The following is an 18,067-nucleotide window of genomic DNA, read 5'->3' as shown; positions in this document are numbered from 1 at the left end:
AATCTATCATAAGTAAAACAACAGCAATTTCCATATTATTTATCCCACAATTATGTGGGAAATCACAATTGGCTCATCTTATCACGATGACTTTTCTGGTGTACTTAATATTTCTGTATCATGTTTGTTGTGTCTATAATGCTGTTCCATTGAAAATGTAGTATTCATGTCTGCTCCACTTTCAGTGATAAACTATGCGTTTGGCACACAGTCAACACCATTCCTCACATACCTTGCTTGGGCAGCTAGCTGCTGCAAGCTGTTGAAACACTCACTGCTGCCTGTCACCCCATAAGTAAACCTCTTGTCATTTCACAAGCAAAATACACTTTCTTTTTTTCTTTCTCTTATCAGCCAGTGATAGAAGATGCTTCGAGTGTGGATGCCAATGGCCTGGATGGAGGCTGCGACGATGCTGTCGCAGAGGAGGGGGACCTTGAGCTGTGGGACTCCCGGTACATGCTCCGCGGGGACCAGCACAGTGCGGACGGAGCCTTTGGTAACTCCAGGTAATGCAATTGGGACTGACAGTGCTGCATTGGGAATGGAACTGCAAAGAGTAGCTCACTTGACACAAGCAAAGCTTTCAGTAACAAAGTCAATTTTCAACTGTTTTCCATCTGGTAAAGGCACATGGTGTTAATCAATGAGACAATAGAAATGTTAAGTAAATATTCTCAAGGTAAGCAACAGGTATCTTCAGAAATGGACAAAAATGTGGAAACACTGTGAGAAATGCGTGCTTGGTCATAACTGCAGATGGTAGCCAAGCCTGCTGACTGCAATGTTCTGTTTGACCACAAATGACTCTTGTGCAATGTCCATAATACATTCATTGTGTCTGTCATTGTCAGAACAGTGTGCTGTGCAGTTGAGTGCATTATGTTGGACCTAAGTTAAGTCAAACACAGGCAAATGTTGGTGCTCATATGGTAGATGCCTCCGTAACCAAGGTAGCCAAAGTGTTTTGTGTTCCAAGAGGCATGGTATCGAAGATATATACCACTTGTAAGGAAAGCAGGTAGATATATGCACTTAGCCAAAATGTAGATAAAAATGTTTTTTGCATGATTGTGACAGTCATCATACATGGTTTTGATAGAACAATGTCATACTTGCAAACCCTGTTGGCACCAAAACAATGTGAAGGGAGCTCATAAAAGCAGGAAACTGCAGGGCGCGCTGGGATTCCAAAACCACTCAGCAGTGATGCCAATGCCTGTAGTGCAAGAACATGGTGCCAAATCCACAAAACCTGGAGCAATGGAAGAATTTCATTTTCCCCCAGTGGCTCACATCTCTTTTAGAAGTATGTGCTTGGCCACCATGGGGCCCCAGCCCTTGCAGCAATACTTTCCTTGACATGCTGCAAGTTGCTCCATCTACTATTCTTTTTCCTCTCTGGCTTTTCATTGGATGGACTTCTTAGTGCTGATTGTGCATGGTTCTGGTTTGTGATTTGGACACTTATTTTCTTCCCTTCTACAGGAAAATAATAAGACTTTTCATTCTTAACTATGTGGTCCCCTTGTTGGATTTGACTTGTTACTCCTTTTCCAAGTTGTCCAATGTGGCGCACATTCCACCTTTTGTACCTTTCTCTCTTTTTCACCCTTCCTTCCCTTTTTATTTCCCTTTCTGTTGCTTTCATTGCTCTTCAGGAAAAGTCCTTCAGTGATGGGCATTCCCAACACCCCATGGTCATCATACATTCTGTCAAAACCATGCTGGTACTGAGAGGGCATCTGGAGGGGTCTGTACTTTGGTTCATAGGGATGTCATCAGTGAATGAATGGATCTGTTCGTTCCTCACTGGAGGCGATAGTGGTGCAGGTGCAAATGACATCAGTATTTACCATTTCCAACTGTAAGAATGCAATCTTGCAGCATATGACAGGACATCTTCCTCTAACATTACTTTTCCTCAAGAGTAGTTGTTGATATCAGTATTTTTTAAATTCTGGACAGGTCAGTATTATCTCAGTTGCTTTTCTGAAAACTTTGATATAATTTAATACACAGTATGTTATCTTTCAGGCTAAAATTTATGAAAAGGAATTACTGTATAAAATATTTTAGTTTCAATGCTATAATCGAAAAGTACTAGTTCTGAATATAGAGTTAAAATTTTTATTATTATTATTATTATTTTATTTCACTTTTTTTTTTTTTTTGAAATCACGAATTATTTGCACATTTCAAATTTCTATTATTAATTGGACAATCTTGTTCTGTTTACTATGTTTATTTCTGGATTCATTTACAAAATAATAATCAAAATTAATAATGTAACAAAAACCAGTAGGAATTCATTTGTTAAGAAAAATTGTAAACCCTTTGGAATATTGTTATTTCCACAGAGTTTGTATGTCATAAGCTTGCCTCTGATGTGATCAGACATATTTTCGTGTAATAAGTGCGAACAATGTAATTTAGGCTTCGTTATTGAGAAAAATCAAAATACTGTATGATAGACTAAAATGTGAGAAAATCAGTGGAAAATATATTTATCTCAGTCTTCCAATTCGTTTAGTTCAAACTAAACATGAGGACCTAATATTAAATTTTCAGCTTCAAAAATCACACCCATAGATAAGAAGAACTGTAGCCATGTCAACTTGACAGGCTGAGTAAACTTGAAAGTTTAATGTAATCTTCGCTCCTGTCAAATCTTCATAACACATTGTCTATTAATTACTAGAACTGGGCATTGTTTAATATGAGCAGTAGATGGAAGAAGGAAGGAGGGGGAAGATTATAAGTTGTGACATTGAATAAAAAGTTATCAGGTTTCCAGCCACGTCAAGCAATAAGTTACACAATCTTTTGGCCAAGCATTCCGTGGCCATTGACAAGTGGTATGATCACCAGTGGGCTGCTGGTACACCCTTATATACACCAGCTGCCGGCTGTATGTCGCTGGTGCTCATGGCATCGCCATATGTGGGCATACATTGACTCGGTATTTGATATGCCTGCTTCATCTGCGCCATCACTGGATCCCACGCTATGCTGAGCTCAGGCCACCTATTCTGTTTAGGGTGTTAGTGGTAATTTTCATTTCAAAGGGTTCTTTAATTACACAATCCCAGAAACCACTAGTGCAAGCCATGACATTTCAAAGGGTTCTTTAATTACACAATCCCAGAAACCACTAGTGCAAGCCATGACAAAATTTCCTCAAATTGTATCTGATGGCCATTTTCAAGAGCATTTTCAGCTAAAGCTGATTTCTCTGGGTAGGGTAGACAAAAAAAGTATCTCGTGCTTCTTCCTGCATTGTTCCATAGTGTGAACAGTTTGTCCGGTGTAAAACTTGCCACACGTGCAAGGTATCTTGTTGACCCCAGTTGTTCTGAGATATGCTGTGTCTGTAGCTGGTCTCAGCAGTTGGGGGATTTATGTCAGATGCCTGAAGATTGATTTGATCTTGTGTCTTTTTCAGCAGCCGGCTTATCTTGCCCGACACAGAGTCACAGAAAGGCCAAAAAGCAAGTTTCTTTCCCTGCTCATTGTCAGTGGTCTTATTGTATTTCTTGCTTAAAATCATTTCATTTATTTGCTGAATATTGTAGCAGTTGTTCCTGAAGACCTTGCATATGAGGCTTAGCTTGTGGGACAGATTATCAGTGTCTGATATCATTCTTGAACAATGCATCAATGTTTGTAACACAGCGCACTTCTGTGCTCAGAGATGGTGGCTGTAATCATATAAGTACGGATTGATGTGGTAAGGTTTTCTATAGATGTTATGGCCAAGGCATCAGTGTCATTTGCGATGGGAAAGACACAAGATCAAATTGATCTTCGAGCCTCCGACAAAAGTCCTTCAATTGCTTAGACCAGTTAAACGTGCAGCAAGTCTCAGAATACCTAGGGTGTACAAGGTACTTTGAGAGTTTGGCCAGTCTTACATTAGACAAACTATACAGGAAGGAGCATGAGAGATTTCATTGCCCATGCTACGTCGAGAAATAGACTTCAGCTGAGCGTGCTTCAGAAAATGGCCAATGGGTGCAGTTTGAGAAAACTTCTGTCATGGCTTGCCCTAATGGTGTCCAGGAATGTGTAATTAAAGAAGCCTTTGAACTAAAAATCACCAATCCCCTAAATAGAGACAGTGGCCTGCAGCTTAGCATGGCAGGGATCCAGTGATTGTATAGTTGAAGTGGGCATGTCAAATGCCAAGTCAACATATGCTCCCACATGGCCGGTGCAGTTGTTAGACCGATTGCTGCTGCTACAATGGCAGCCTATTAAGATCTAAGGGAGTTTGAACATGGTGTTATTGTCGGTGCATGAGCAATGGGACACAGCATCTCAGAGATAGCGATGAAGTGGGGATTTTCTCGTACGACCATTTCACTAGTGTATTGTGAATATTAGTAATCTGGTAAAATATCAAATCACCAACATCGCTGTGGCCGGAAACAGATCTGCAAGAATGGGACCAACAGTGACTGAAGAGAATTGTTCAGTGTGGCAGAAGTGCAACCCTTCTGCAAATTGCTGCAGATTTCAATGCTAGGCCCTTAACAAATGTCAGTGTGCGAATCATTCAATGAAACATCATCAATATGGGCTTTGGGAGCCGATGAGCCACTCATGTACCCTTGATGAATGCATGACACAAAGCCTTATGCCTTGCCTGGGCCTGTCAACACTGATATTGGAATGTTGATGACTGGAAACATGTTGCTGGTCGGACGAGTTTTGTTTCAAATTGTATCAAGTGGATGGATGTGGAAGAGTATGGAAACAACCTCATGAATCCATGGAACCTGCATGTCAGCAGGGGACTGTTCAAGCTGGTGGAGGCTCTGTAATGGTGAGGGGCATTCACAATTGGAGTGATATGGGTCCCTTGATACATTAGATATGACTTGGGTGACAGGTGACACGTATGTAAGCATCCTGTCTGATCACCTGCATCCATTCATGTCCTTTGTGTATCCGACGGACTTGGGCTATTCCAACTGGACAATATGACATCCCACACACCCAGAAATGCTACAGAGTGGCGCCAGGAATACTCTTCTGAGTTTGAACACTTCCGCTGACCACCAAACTCCCCAGACATGAACATTATTGAACAAATCTGGGATGCCTTGCAACATGTTGTTCAGAAGGGATCTCCATCCCCCCATACTCTAATGAATTTTAGGCAGCCCTGCAGGATTCATGGTGTCAGTTCTCTCCAGCACTACTTCAGACATTAGTTGAGTCCATGTGTGCTTGTGGGGGCCTACACGATATTGGGCAAGTGTTCCAGTTTCTTTGGCTCTTCAGTGTATAATAGTGTACCAGCAGCTTTATGACTGTTATACCACTTGACAATGGCCAGAGTGTGCTTGGTCAAAAGGACATGTAATTTTAATAACTTGATGCAGTTGGAAACCCAAGAACGTTTTATTCGCTATTTACAGTGTTTACTTATCTCCATCCAGGCCACTTACAGAAGTTGAACTGACTGCATTAATCTAGCAGATCCCCTTCCTCCCCCCTTTTTTTCTCCTGCTTGGCGACTTTAGTACACACCACCCTCTGTAAGGGAGTATCACTTCATCTGGTAAGGCCCTTCTGATTGACCAGCTTCTCGGACCATGACCTATGCCTCCTCAGTGGTTCTCCTACACGTGTCAGTGCCGCCCATGGCAACTATTCAGCTGTCAATCTAATATAATCTCTTCCCCTGATCTTGTGGCTTTACTACATTGGTCACTACTCGAGGACTTGTGTTACAGTGACCACTTTCCTGTGATGCTGTCAGTTCCTTGCCATCGCCAGACATAACTACTACCACATTGAGCACTTCAGAGCCACCTTGCCTTCATATGCCTCTCTGTCAGATTGTATTGATGAGTTTATGCAAGATGTCCAACATAAGCATTCACATCGCTGGAACTGGTATTTCCCATTCTATAGGTCGCCCCCCCCCCCCCCCCCCTCAGTATTAGCTAGTGCCCTGGTTGACCAAAGACATTGCAATACCCATTCAGGATCATCGATTAGCCCTGCAATGATTCAAATGACATGCTACACAGATCAGCATTATCACTTTTAAGTGACTTCATGCTAAGACTCACTATCTAATCAAACACAGTAAGAACCTCCCAGTGGGTCCACAACTCTTTTGTGGATATGTGCGTGGCGAACACAGGACCCTGAGTTAATGCCGCTCTCTTTCCTTTCCGCACTGCATACCTTCCTTTTCCACATCCCTCCCCGCCCCCCATCCTTCCTCGCTCCCTCCCCCCACCTCTTCCCTTCCCCTTCTCCCTCTCTTTGGGAGTATGTTTTGTTCCTACATCCGGAGATGGACGCTTGTAACTTTAATACATAGTTCGTCATCTTTGCTCTCTCTGCTGGAAAGTCTGTGTCGTCTTTTTGTTCTATTTTCCTTGCTTCTTCTCTTTACCCTCTTCTTCTCCGCTGCGGTGTTTGAGACCTCTCTTCTTTCCTTTTCTTTGTTCTTCCTTTTCTCTTTCTTTCCTTCCTGTGCGCGTCTGAAGGCCGACCCATGCATTCCCTCATGTAGCTGGTGATGGGGTAATGCGTATTTCCCCACCCCAGGTAGACAAGTACGATATGTACGTATCCCGTGGTAAAGCCCAGGCCCAGGGAAGGGTGATTACTCGAGTTGATACCTTCCAAATGTGTCGATTGGTTCCTCCGTCCATTTCTCGGGAGGTGTGACGTAAGGTGTGGACCACCACCTAATGTGGGAGGAAGGAGCATGCCATTGGAGATGGCGGTAATCATGGGGGGGGGGGGGGGGGGGTACTTTCGCAATGGTTTCCTCTACGTCTACAACTTCTGCCCAAAAGAGAAAGCTAGATGAGTCTCAGCCATGGACAATTCTTCCATCAATGCCAAAGTTGCGAATTGTTTCTCAGTCTGATGAAGGTCAAGTCTTCTCCACAATCATCCCTTTCATTATTCAGAATGGCATCAATGCAATTGCAGGTCCTGTAAAGTCTTGGTCCCGATTACGAAATGGCACCTTGTTGTTAGAAACAGTCAGTGACCTCCAGGCACAAAAACTGCTGCACACTACACTGCTACACACCTTCCCTGTCCGGGTGGAAGCACACCGTACATGAAATTCAACATGCGGGGTGGTTTATACATGCTCACTCGACAGATTATCCAATGAGGACATTCAACATTACCTGTCTGACCAGGGCATAATGGCCATACATCGAGTCATGAAAAGGGTTGACAAGGACTTGGTACCGACCTGTACTCTCTTCTTGACATTTGGCAGAGTTCATCTTCCATTGAACATTAAAGCGGGATATGAGATCATTTCAGTTCACCCTTACATTCCCAATCCTACGTGTTACTATAAGTGGCAGCGGTTTAATCATACCAGCCAGTTGTGTTCCAGTCTGGCCTTTACATGTGGCAGGGATACCCATGAGGCTGACCGTCCCCCACCATCCCCTCATTGCATCAACTGTATGGCCGACCACGCTGCTTCTTCTAGAGATTGCCTTGTTTTCAAAGATCAATGAATTATTCAGGAAATCTGAGTGTAGGAGAAGGTGTCCACATATGCTGCTTGTAAGTTATTCACCAGTAGAAAGCCCACTGTGCTCCCAGCAGGTAAGTATAGCACTGTCCTTGCATCTCCTCGGCCTACTAAGGAGGTAGCCACACATACTTGTGATCTCACCTTTAGTGCTACAGTCGTCAGATTGGCCAGCCCAAAGATCGCCCGTTCATCCTCGCCATTATTGCCTGCTCACTCTCATGCTCACCCTTCATTGGCTCTTGCTAAATCACGGTCCCCAATATCGGTCACCCAGACTTCCAAAAAAGAGCCTACTCATGAAGATTTTTTACGTACCCTGACCTCCCAACTGTCATTTCCTCCCTCCTCTCACCCCCCTGCTTCCAAGAAGGCTCAAAAGAAACAAAGTTCCTCTCCTTCTCCGCCACAGTGTGTCTCCTGTCCAGCACCACCCAGTGGTAGCTGCCCTCGGCCGTCTTCCGTGTCACTGAGACGCACCGCTGGTGACCGATCCACCAGCCGGTCACTGGCGGCAGGAGCTGCCCCTGAGCAACATATGGATCATGATCTTCCGCCTTTGGCTGAATGCCGTTCCACACCATCGGCTGCCGGCTCTCAGCGGTCATTGAGTTAATGACAACTGTGGTGAGATTTTTCCCTTTTCTGTTCGCCCTGTAGTTTGGAGTTGAATTCGACGGTTATCTTGCATGTCTAGTTTCTCTCCGATCTCTGAGCTCACTGTCGTGCATGATACCTTCTTAGTGCACCCAGTCGCAATTTCTAACTAATTGTGTCAACACTTTGCTGAGATTTCAAGCTCTTCAAATTACCCGCCCAATGAAACGAGCAGTGGAAGTGCGAACTCTTGCTTTCTCCTCTCAAAATCGTGAAAGCTATAATACTGTTTTCTCTATGCGGGAACTCAAACTTGCACTCTCTTTCTCTTGCTCTTCCACCTCGGGACTAGATGGCATCCACATCTAAATGTCTGTGTTATCTCCTTCACTTTTATAATTGAATTTGGACCAACAGTACCTTTCGCAGAAGATGGCAGGAAGCTGTCGTCATTCCTATTCTGAAACCTGGAAGGGACAAACATCTCCCCTCTAGCTATCGCCCCATGTAGTGTATGTAAGGTTTTGGAGTGTACAGTGTACTGCCGTTTAGGCTGGTGGCTGGAGTCCTGAAACCTGCCCAAAGTGGTTTCCAAAAGCATCATTCTGCAGTTGACCATCTTGTTCCTCTCTCCACTTACATCATGAACGATTTTCTCAGGAACAGCAAATGGTAGCAATATATTTTGATCTGGAGAGAGCATATGATACCTGTTGGGGGACAGGCATCCACCACACACTGTTCTCTTGGGGCTTTTGAGGTCGGCTACCCCTTTTTATTCGTGAATTTATGACAGAGCGCACCTTTCAGGTGCGGGTGCACACCACACTCTTCCCATACTTTCACCCAAGAAAATTGGGTGCCCCAGGGCTCCGTGCTGAGTGTTGTACTGTTTGCCATCGCCATAAATCCAGTTATGGATTATCTTCTTCTTGATGTCTCGGGCTCCCTCTTTGTCGACGATTTTCTAATCTACTACAGCTCTCAATGGACCAGCCGTCTTGAATGAGGTCTTCAAGGATGTCTCGATCGTCTCCACTCATGGAGCATCGAAGCCAGCTTCCGCTTTTCTCCCAGTAAGACCATCTGTGTAAATTTTTGACATCATGCAAGTTTCCTCCTCCTTCCCTACACCTAGGCCCTGTCGACCTTCCATTCGCCGATGTCACCAAATTCTTGGGACTTATGTTTGATAGAAAACTGTGCTGTTCTTCCCACGTTTCATATCTCTCAGCTCGCTGTATGCAATCCCTCAACAACCTCTGTGTTCTGAGTGGTGCCTCCTGGGGAGCGGACCGAGTGGGCCTCCTTCACCTATATCTTGTCTTAGTGCACTCGAAATAGGACTATGGAAGCCCACTTTATACTCCTCTGCACAGCCATCTATTCTCTGTCATCCACCACCGTGGATTGCGCTTAGCATCTGGAGCTTTTTATACCAGCTCTGTGGAGAGCCTTTACGCTGAGACTACTGAACCTCTGCTGTCCAATCGGCGAGCTGTCCTACTGAGTCGGTATGCTTGTCATCTGTCTTCCATGCCCACCCGTCCGACATATGTCCTTTTTTTGATGCCTCCATGGATTTAGGGTATGCAGGCCACCCCTCCTCCCTACTACCACCGGGAGTCAACTTCCGTCAACTATTGCATTCCCTTTCCTTTCACTTTCCTAAAACTTTTTTTTGACAAATTGGAGTACAGCGCCACCTTAACTACGTCCCCAGACCTGCCTTCTCCATGCCCTTTGTCAGCTTCCCAAGGATGATATCCCCCCTATAGTTTATCGTCGGCCATTTGGTACTTTATGCGCACAAATGGAGGATGCCACATTTATTTACACTGGTGGCTCAAACACCACATTTGGTGTTTGGAGTGCCTATATTGTTGGCAACACCACTAATAGATTTCGGCTTCCTGAACAGTATTCGGTTTTTACTGCAGAGCTTTATGCTGTTCTCCAGGCTGTCCAATACGTCTGTCATCACAAGCAGCTGCAGTATATTATATGCCCAGATCCGCTCAGCTCTCTTCTCAACCTCCAAGCTCTTTATGCTGTCCACCCTGTGGTCCATCAGATTCAGGACAGCCTTCTCTTGGGGGAGTCTCTGTGGTATTCCTCTGGATCCCAGGGCACGTTGATATCTGCAGAAACGAGGCAGCTGATAAAGCAGCCAAGGCTGCAGTCTCTCTTCCTCAGCCCACTGTTCACATTGTTCCCTTTGCAGATCTTCAGAGCATTTTTTGTCATTGTGTTACTCTTTTATGGCACACACATTGGTCTACACTTCCCAATAATAAGTTACGGGATGTAAAACATCTTCCCTGTGCTTGGACCTCTTCCTCCGAGCCTGTTCGTCGAGAGGGGGTAACTTTAACTAGACTCCAGATAGGGTATTGTCTTTTTAGCCATTGACATCTTTTAAGTGGTGATTCTCCCCCGCTTTCTTCTCACTGCTCTCAACCGTGGACAGTGAGACACCTTTTACTTCAGTGCCCCTATTTTAATCCACTACACACCCATTTACAGTTGTTGCCTGATACATCTTCCCTTTTAGCAGATGACATGCATTCAGCCGATCGCGTCCTTGAGGTTATCAGTGTCAATGACATGACATCGGTCGTTTGAAGCTCCTTTTTGGGGAATACAACAACCCCCCCCCCCCCCCCCCACTCGTTCAGTAGTAGTTTTCTAAGATTTCCTTCCGTTTTTAGTTTTCCTCCTCCTTGAGTTTTGCTCCCATTGCTGCTGATCTCGCATTTGGTTTTTTACCCTTCCCTAAGCCACAGAATAGGCACTTATGACCAAAGCAGTTTTGTGCCCTAAAACCATTAAAAAAACACAGTAAGAAGAATTGTTGGGAGTGCTATGTCTCCTCCCTGGTGACTTACGCATTGTTCTTGGGTGTGGGCCAAGGTTCGTGGTCTTGTAGGTCACCTCCCCACCCCAGTCCTTAAGCCAGGCAAGAACCCAGTGTATCTTGACAGTTACTGGCCAATTAGCCTGACCAACATATTCTATAAGCTACTTGAAAGTGTTATTGCCCACAGATTGTACTTGCTGGGTTCATGAATATTGGGACCTTCGCCCCCCTGCCCCCCCCCCCCCCCCTGACTCCCCAATCACCCAATCAGTGTTGTTTCATTTCTGGGAGTTCGATCCCAAACTGATCATCCCCTTAGGTTGGAAATGGCAATCTGACAGGCTGTTTCTAAACGGCTGCACCTTGTGGCATACAACACCACTTGGTGTCATCAAATTTTATTCATCCTCCACGACTGGGTGTTACAAACCCCACCCTACTGATTATTATTAGTCAGTTTTTATCCCAACTGTTGTTGGCATTTCTGTCAGTACTTTTTCAGCTTGTTATGGCTCCAAGAGAACAGTGGTGCACAGAACTCCGTATTGAGTGTAACTCTTCATCACCATCAAGGGTTAGTGACCCTGTTGGACTGCTGGTCACTACTGCATTGTACGACAATGGTTTTTGCATTTGGTACGACTTTCACTTGGTAGTCTCTGCTGAAGACTGGCTACTAGGTGCCATCCAGTGGGCCTTTGCATTTTCTTTTTACCATGGTTTCCAGTTCTCTTCTACGACGACATGAGTCACGTATTTCTACAGCCGTACCATCGTCCATCCTGACCTGGGACTCTACTTAGGTACCCAGAACTTGTACATTGTAGCAGAGTCCCATTTCTTGTGCCTCATGTTTGATCAAAAGCTGATTTGGTTTCCCGATATTCGTCTCCTAAAGACTGGCTGCATTCAGAAGCTTAATGCTATCTGCTTCCTTCCCAGCACATCCTGGGGTGTGGATCATACTACTCTTATTTGTATTTACAGGACACTGGTTTCATCCTGATTCAACTATGGTTGCCAGTTTTATGGCTTGACAGCTCCTTCAGCTCTGAAACTGTTATACCAAGTCCACCATCATGGGGTCTCTCCGGCCACTGGTGCCTATCTGACTTGTCCTTTAGGCAATGTCCTTGCTGAATCATCTGTCTTCCCTCTTGAGATTCAATGGTATCAGTTCTTGGTCTTCCATCCAATCACCAATTGACAATTCCCTGATCATCCCATGTAACCCATTCTCTTTAGATACAAGGCATGTCATCATCCTGATTCCCGCCCTTGAGTAAGATTTAAAGTTGGAATGCGCCTTGTTTCCCTCTGCCGAGATCTCCATCTCCTCTTCCTGGACTGTGCTTGCCATTTTCCCACTCACTCCCCCTTGGATGGTGCTCGTGCCATGGGTTAGAACCAGTTCTTATAAGGTTGTAAGGCCTCGGCCGCTTACATGACCTTTCATCATCTGTATGTCCTGTTCTTCAAGAGTTCCAAGGTGCTAGTATCTTCCATGCCAACAGCTAAAAAACTGTGGGTCTGATGGAATATGCTTTTACATCTCCTGTCGGTATGGAACACCATTTCGTGCTGGGAACATCTAGTGTATTTATGGCAGAGCTGAAAGGCGTTAGTAGAGATCTCCATTTTATTAAATGGGCCTCCCTTGACCATGTTTTAATATGTACTGAGTTGATGAGCAGTCACCAGGCTATTGACAGGTACTATTCTTGCCAACCTGTGGTCTTCGCTATTGATTACCTTCTCACTGACCTTCGTTGTGCTGCCTGTTCAGTTGTCTTTCATGGGGTGCCAAGTCATGTGGGTATCCCAGGGAATAAACTGGCTGACAATTTAGTTAGGGGAGCACTTAATCACTCCACATTCACTTGGCTGACTCCAGCTGCAGATTTGTGGGTGCACATAAGATATCTGCTTGCTAGGAAATAGAGCAATATCTCCTCGGGTACTACCTCATCTAATAAACTCCTTCCCCACAAACAACCGAGACAATATTGCAGTATATCCCCTATCTTGGTAAATTTATACATGGAATTGGCTCCCTGAAGACCAAAGATCAGCTGCAGGGAATGATGATGTATGGTTGTTTTCATTAAGTTTTGCAGATGATTATGTTGTAGCACAAAATGAAGATGACATGGAGTTTGATACAACATTTATATCAGGAACTTAAAAAATGGGGACTACAAATAAGTCTAGCAAAAAAATCGTATCTGGTAAAGAATAGTGACACTCAACTAGAAATACACGTCAGTGATTAGGCACTTATGAAACAAGTAGCAAAAGTTTAATACTTAGTGGCATATATATGTAAAAAAAATTGGCTGGGAAGTACAGTAATAAAATGGAGAACACAATGAAGGGGAAGAAAAATTGGCCATCTGAATTCCTTTTCGAGGAATAACCATCATCATAAATACCACCACTACCACCTCCACTACTTTGCACAGTATGCCACCATTGGCAGAGTCTGTTTGGAACACATGCCTCTTTGTCTTCTCCAGTCTTTGAATCACCTCACACTCGCTACCCAGATCCAGCCCTGTCCTGTCTTCCAGATGCTTTTTTCCTACCCTACTAGCCACATCCACACCACCATTTGGTTGGGTACAGATCAACATGGCATCAGCTTGTGCAAGTGCCAATGATATGACCAGAATTTTAATTATGTCGATGTAAATATATCTCAACATACATTGTTTCCATTATTATATTATGTGATAATACAGCCAACAATTCAAAATTTCTACTGTCCGTGATAATTGCAGGTATACAATGCTACTCTCTCACTGTAGAATTATCATTACAGATCAAGTGGAATTTCTGTTTTCATTTCCCACTCTCTCAAATTGTTTTCCCAAGGGATTCTTATACAGTCATTTCAAGTTTTTATTCATCTTGTACAGAAGTGAAATATGGACTCTAAAAAGCTAGGACATGTATTTTCTGCCTATTCCAAAACATCCTTCTTACAGGCTACCACACTGCTTTGCATTACTGTTACAGCTCTTGATCACTGTTTGCAGTCTGCCAAGTAATTTCCTTACTGTCCTGTGTTACTCATTGCCAAGGGAATACTACCTTCAAGTTTGTGTGTTTTATGATGATTCACAGATGTATTACTCTGCAGTTTGAGTCTAGTTTTCTTTACACTTTTGCTAGTGAGTGGTGGTGTAGTGTACAAAAAAGGGACAGCTGTTCAGTTGGAGTGGTGTGGGATGATGCCCATGAAAGGTGTAAAACATTAGGTGAAAACCTTTACTCTCTTGCCATTCAAAGAAGTATCACATCACATGTTAGAAGGATCCTGAATTAACACGCACTGTAATAACACAAGCTTCAAACTACTTGAAGTGCAGCTGGGAAACTTGATTACAGAATCTTGAATTTGGAGACAAGACTTGTGACATGCAAATGAAGTTTTCATAATGCATTCAAGGATCCATTCAAGAGAGTTGAGGACATAAGTTTTGAAAATTATGAATACAAGAACTTCTTGCAGCATTTCATTTTCTAAAGTATTTTATTGTAGAGAGAGATTTCTCAGATGCAAGTGGCTAGAAAGACAAGACATAAATAGTCTGTCATATCTGAAGTAATGTGTAATAAATTTTTTTCAAAGGGATTGTTTTTAAGAACCCAACGAATGGTCATTAGGTCTACACTAGTGTTTAGTAAGAAGTAAAGTAATTTTAATTTTGTTTTCCATGTTGCTCCTTTCGCTATATGATTGAACTCTTTCTTTCGTCTTCAAAATTGAAAGTAATAGCGTGATGTGTGTGTGTTCCAGGTGGGGTCCCCGCGGTTGGTGCAGACCTTCCTGCATTCCTATCACCATCATCCTTATCCTCATAGTACTGGTTGTGCTGCTGCCTCTTCTAGACCACCAGAATAGTCACCACGGAAAAGGTGGCAGCTCATCTAACTCGTCTGTCTGTGAAGACTCCTGTAGGTAAGCAAAGTAGTTATTTATGTGGTTAAGTGATGCAAATGGTGAAAGTTTACTCCTTGTATAGTACCATCCAAATGGATGAAAGTTGTAGTAGTTATTTGAAGCTGAAGCAGCGTGCACAGGTTGGAGTAACATGGAGAGCTGCATCAAACTAGTCTGTGGACAGAAGAAGAAGAAGAAGAAGAAGGCAATTTTTTTTAAGCCATATATTGCAACTGTGTTTCTGTGACTCATTGCATTGAATGAAAGAGGGGGGGGGGGGTCCTTGGTTATGTTTCTTGGAAATTTCTTGTCATTCAGTTGGATTTGATTAAATCTGTTACAAACTCTTTGTGCATATTGAGGAGTCAGTTGCTCATAGTCCCAATGTGATACATGTTTTAAGTACCATTCTCTGATGGTTGGGCTTCAGCACCAGTTAATGTACACTGTCATATCAAAAGTATCGGGACACCCCCTTAGAGCTATCCAATCATGACTCACAACCCACTCTTGCAGCTGTACTTCTACCAGTATCTCTCTCTGACATTCTAAAATTGTGTTCAGGTGAAGGGGTTGCAGACTCAGTTCTTCAGGTGATGTGAGTGGAGAACATGAAGAAAACAAGCATCAGTCATAGTTGAATCTTTATGGGCTGAAGTCAGCTTTCCAAATGGACTGAAATTAGTGCGTGGGATGTGCAGTACATTAATTGATATTGCGCAATAGAGGCCAATTGAATGAAATTTTTAAGAAACCGACCTCATGTTCGCGAAGATGGAGTTTGCCCTGTCCAGCTATCCTGATTTAGGTTTGCCATGGTTTTCCTAAATCATTTCAGCCATATGGCGGGATGCTTCCTTAAAGGCCACAACCACTCAACTGTGCAATCCTCATAAAAGCACAGTTGTCTATTGTGTGCATGTCTACATTTTTGGGTTATTTTTCAGTGTATTCTGATGACAAGTCCTATATCATTGTAGTATGATCCCTGCATTAATAAATAAATAAATAAAGAAGCAGTGATTATTGCTGTACACCATTTTATTGTCCTGTACTATGTGGTGATATGCTGATTACTTATGTAGCTGTAGATTCACACTTCCAGAATTGGTTGGTTCCCAGATTTGCATATTTCATTTACTTTTAATTTTGGTTTAATTGACATACCATTTATAGTGGATATGATAAATGGAAAATGGAACTAATGAACCAGTGAACTTTATTTTGTCCATAATAGATTGCATTGTGATGGCAGTGACTAAATATTAAGCCTTAAATGAAAGTATTTTCTGTTTAGTTACTTTCATGTTCCATGGATCATTTTGCACGATAAATCGACATAATGTGTAACAAGTCATTTTACACTCGTATTGCAAATTAACCTGTACATCTATTTGCACTCTAAATATCACCATATAATTATAATTCCCCCCACCCCCCAAATGAAAACAAGATATACAGATTGAGTTAGCAATTTTTGTGTTTGACACACCATCATAATCAGGCAGAGAGTTATGTAAATAATATTTTAGACTTGTCAGAACCAATAGAAAGTATGTAATTTTTTATAATTGAAATACAGTATTTAGCAGAGTAACTAGTGCAGAAAGCTGTTTCATTTATAGTTTATCATTGTAGTTTGTTGAAGTGTAATTGACACAAATAAAATACAACTGATCTATCACATATATCATTTATTTCAGATAGACAGACTTTATTTGTTTTTCTTGTGTAATTTGGTTTATCTCCTTTTTGAATCGTATTGCAGCTGATCTGATTATTACATTTTGTATCACCTTAGGTTCACTCTAGTGGAAAGTATACCAGAAGGACTAACTTACCCTCCTGGTTCAACACCTCACCCTTCTACGTATCAGACTTGGATGACAATGATAGAGAATGCTGAAAATTCAATAGAAATTGCTTCTTTTTACTGGACGTTACGAGGATCGGACATCTATAAACACCCTTCGGCATGGCAGGTAAAGTAATAGCTATGCTATGTGATCTGATGGATACATGGTAGCATATAGTTGCTCCTCACAGCATCCTGTTGCTGCAGTTAGTTGTCTGCTGTACAGTAACATGTTCTTAATGTTACGCTGTTTATTGCATAAAAAGAAGAGGAAAAACTGTTAAAACAATGGGCAGAGAAATTGGTACTTGCTTTTCCTCAGAAGGTGATTGGAACATTGGTCAAATGTCACATCTGGTGCATGCATAGGGAACAGTAAGAGTGCAGCATTGACATGAATTTGATAGACATTGTTATATGAAGTGCTGCATGACAAGTTTTCCTGTTCATTGTGCATATGAGATGGAAACATGTAAAGGATGATTTCCTATTAAGGAGAACTGGATATGCATTGACATATTTCACATTGAGTAGTTTGTTGAAAACAGCACAATATCTGAAACTGCAATTGTAAATAAATAAATACATTTAATACCTATCCAATTTTAATTACCTGGGATCTAGCTTGGTGGTGGAATGTGTTAGAAGAGATAGTCCTAGAATGGGAAAAGGAAGTAGCCACAGAAAGATTACTGTACAGAATTTGCATCAGAGGTTCAAAGAGTGATGTCAGTCAGCTGCCTTGCATTCACCCAAGCCTTGGCAATCTTGCCAAGAAACATGGGGATAGCTGTGAAACAGGTAAATACACTGACAGAACAAGCAGAAAAATGTGGCCTCCAAATTTCTTTTGAGAAAGCAAAGTACTTAATGAATGTCTGAATAGTACTTTATCAGCTAATAACTGACTACATTAAAACAGAAAAATTATATGTAAGTAATGAATGTGGTTTCTGTGATTTCAGGGAGAAGATGTGTTCAAAGCTCTAATGGAAGCAGGTGCTAATAGAAGCATTACTCTGAGGATTGCACAAAATTTTCCAAATCCAAAACAGCCAAACTTGGACACTGAAGATCTCATAAGGCATGGAGCTGCTGAGGTATTTCCATAATTTCTGCTTAGTGTGAAACTAAATTGTATGGGGAAAATTGCCATTACAATGGTAGAATGTTTGGTTCCATCAGAGAAAATACTGTAACATTTTACAGTGTGTCAGAAGATACCACATCTGTCATCATTTGTGATGGTATCATTTATTTTAAGAACTTGTTTTG

At 42.6% G+C, this 18,067-nt stretch overlaps 1 protein-coding gene across 1 annotated transcript in view; it reads left to right on the top strand.

Annotated features, from left to right (window-relative positions):
* LOC124802987 (5'-3' exonuclease PLD3-like) overlaps positions 1-18,067 on the top strand; it is a 93,558-nt gene that overhangs the window by 28,503 nt on the left and 46,988 nt on the right. Inside the window, exons 2-5 of the mRNA XM_047264087.1 lie at positions 355-509; positions 14,794-14,955; positions 16,739-16,919; positions 17,758-17,892. Of these exons, the coding sequence (XP_047120043.1) occupies positions 355-509; positions 14,794-14,955; positions 16,739-16,919; positions 17,758-17,892 (633 nt within the window). The remainder of the gene's footprint in view (positions 1-354; positions 510-14,793; positions 14,956-16,738; positions 16,920-17,757; positions 17,893-18,067) is intronic.

This window comes from Schistocerca piceifrons, chromosome 6 (assembly GCF_021461385.2).
Source record: "Schistocerca piceifrons isolate TAMUIC-IGC-003096 chromosome 6, iqSchPice1.1, whole genome shotgun sequence".
NCBI classification, from domain to species: domain Eukaryota; kingdom Metazoa; phylum Arthropoda; class Insecta; order Orthoptera; family Acrididae; genus Schistocerca; species Schistocerca piceifrons.
The sequence above is the reverse complement of the archived record's forward strand: the minus strand, read 5'-3'. Positions and strand labels throughout refer to the sequence as shown.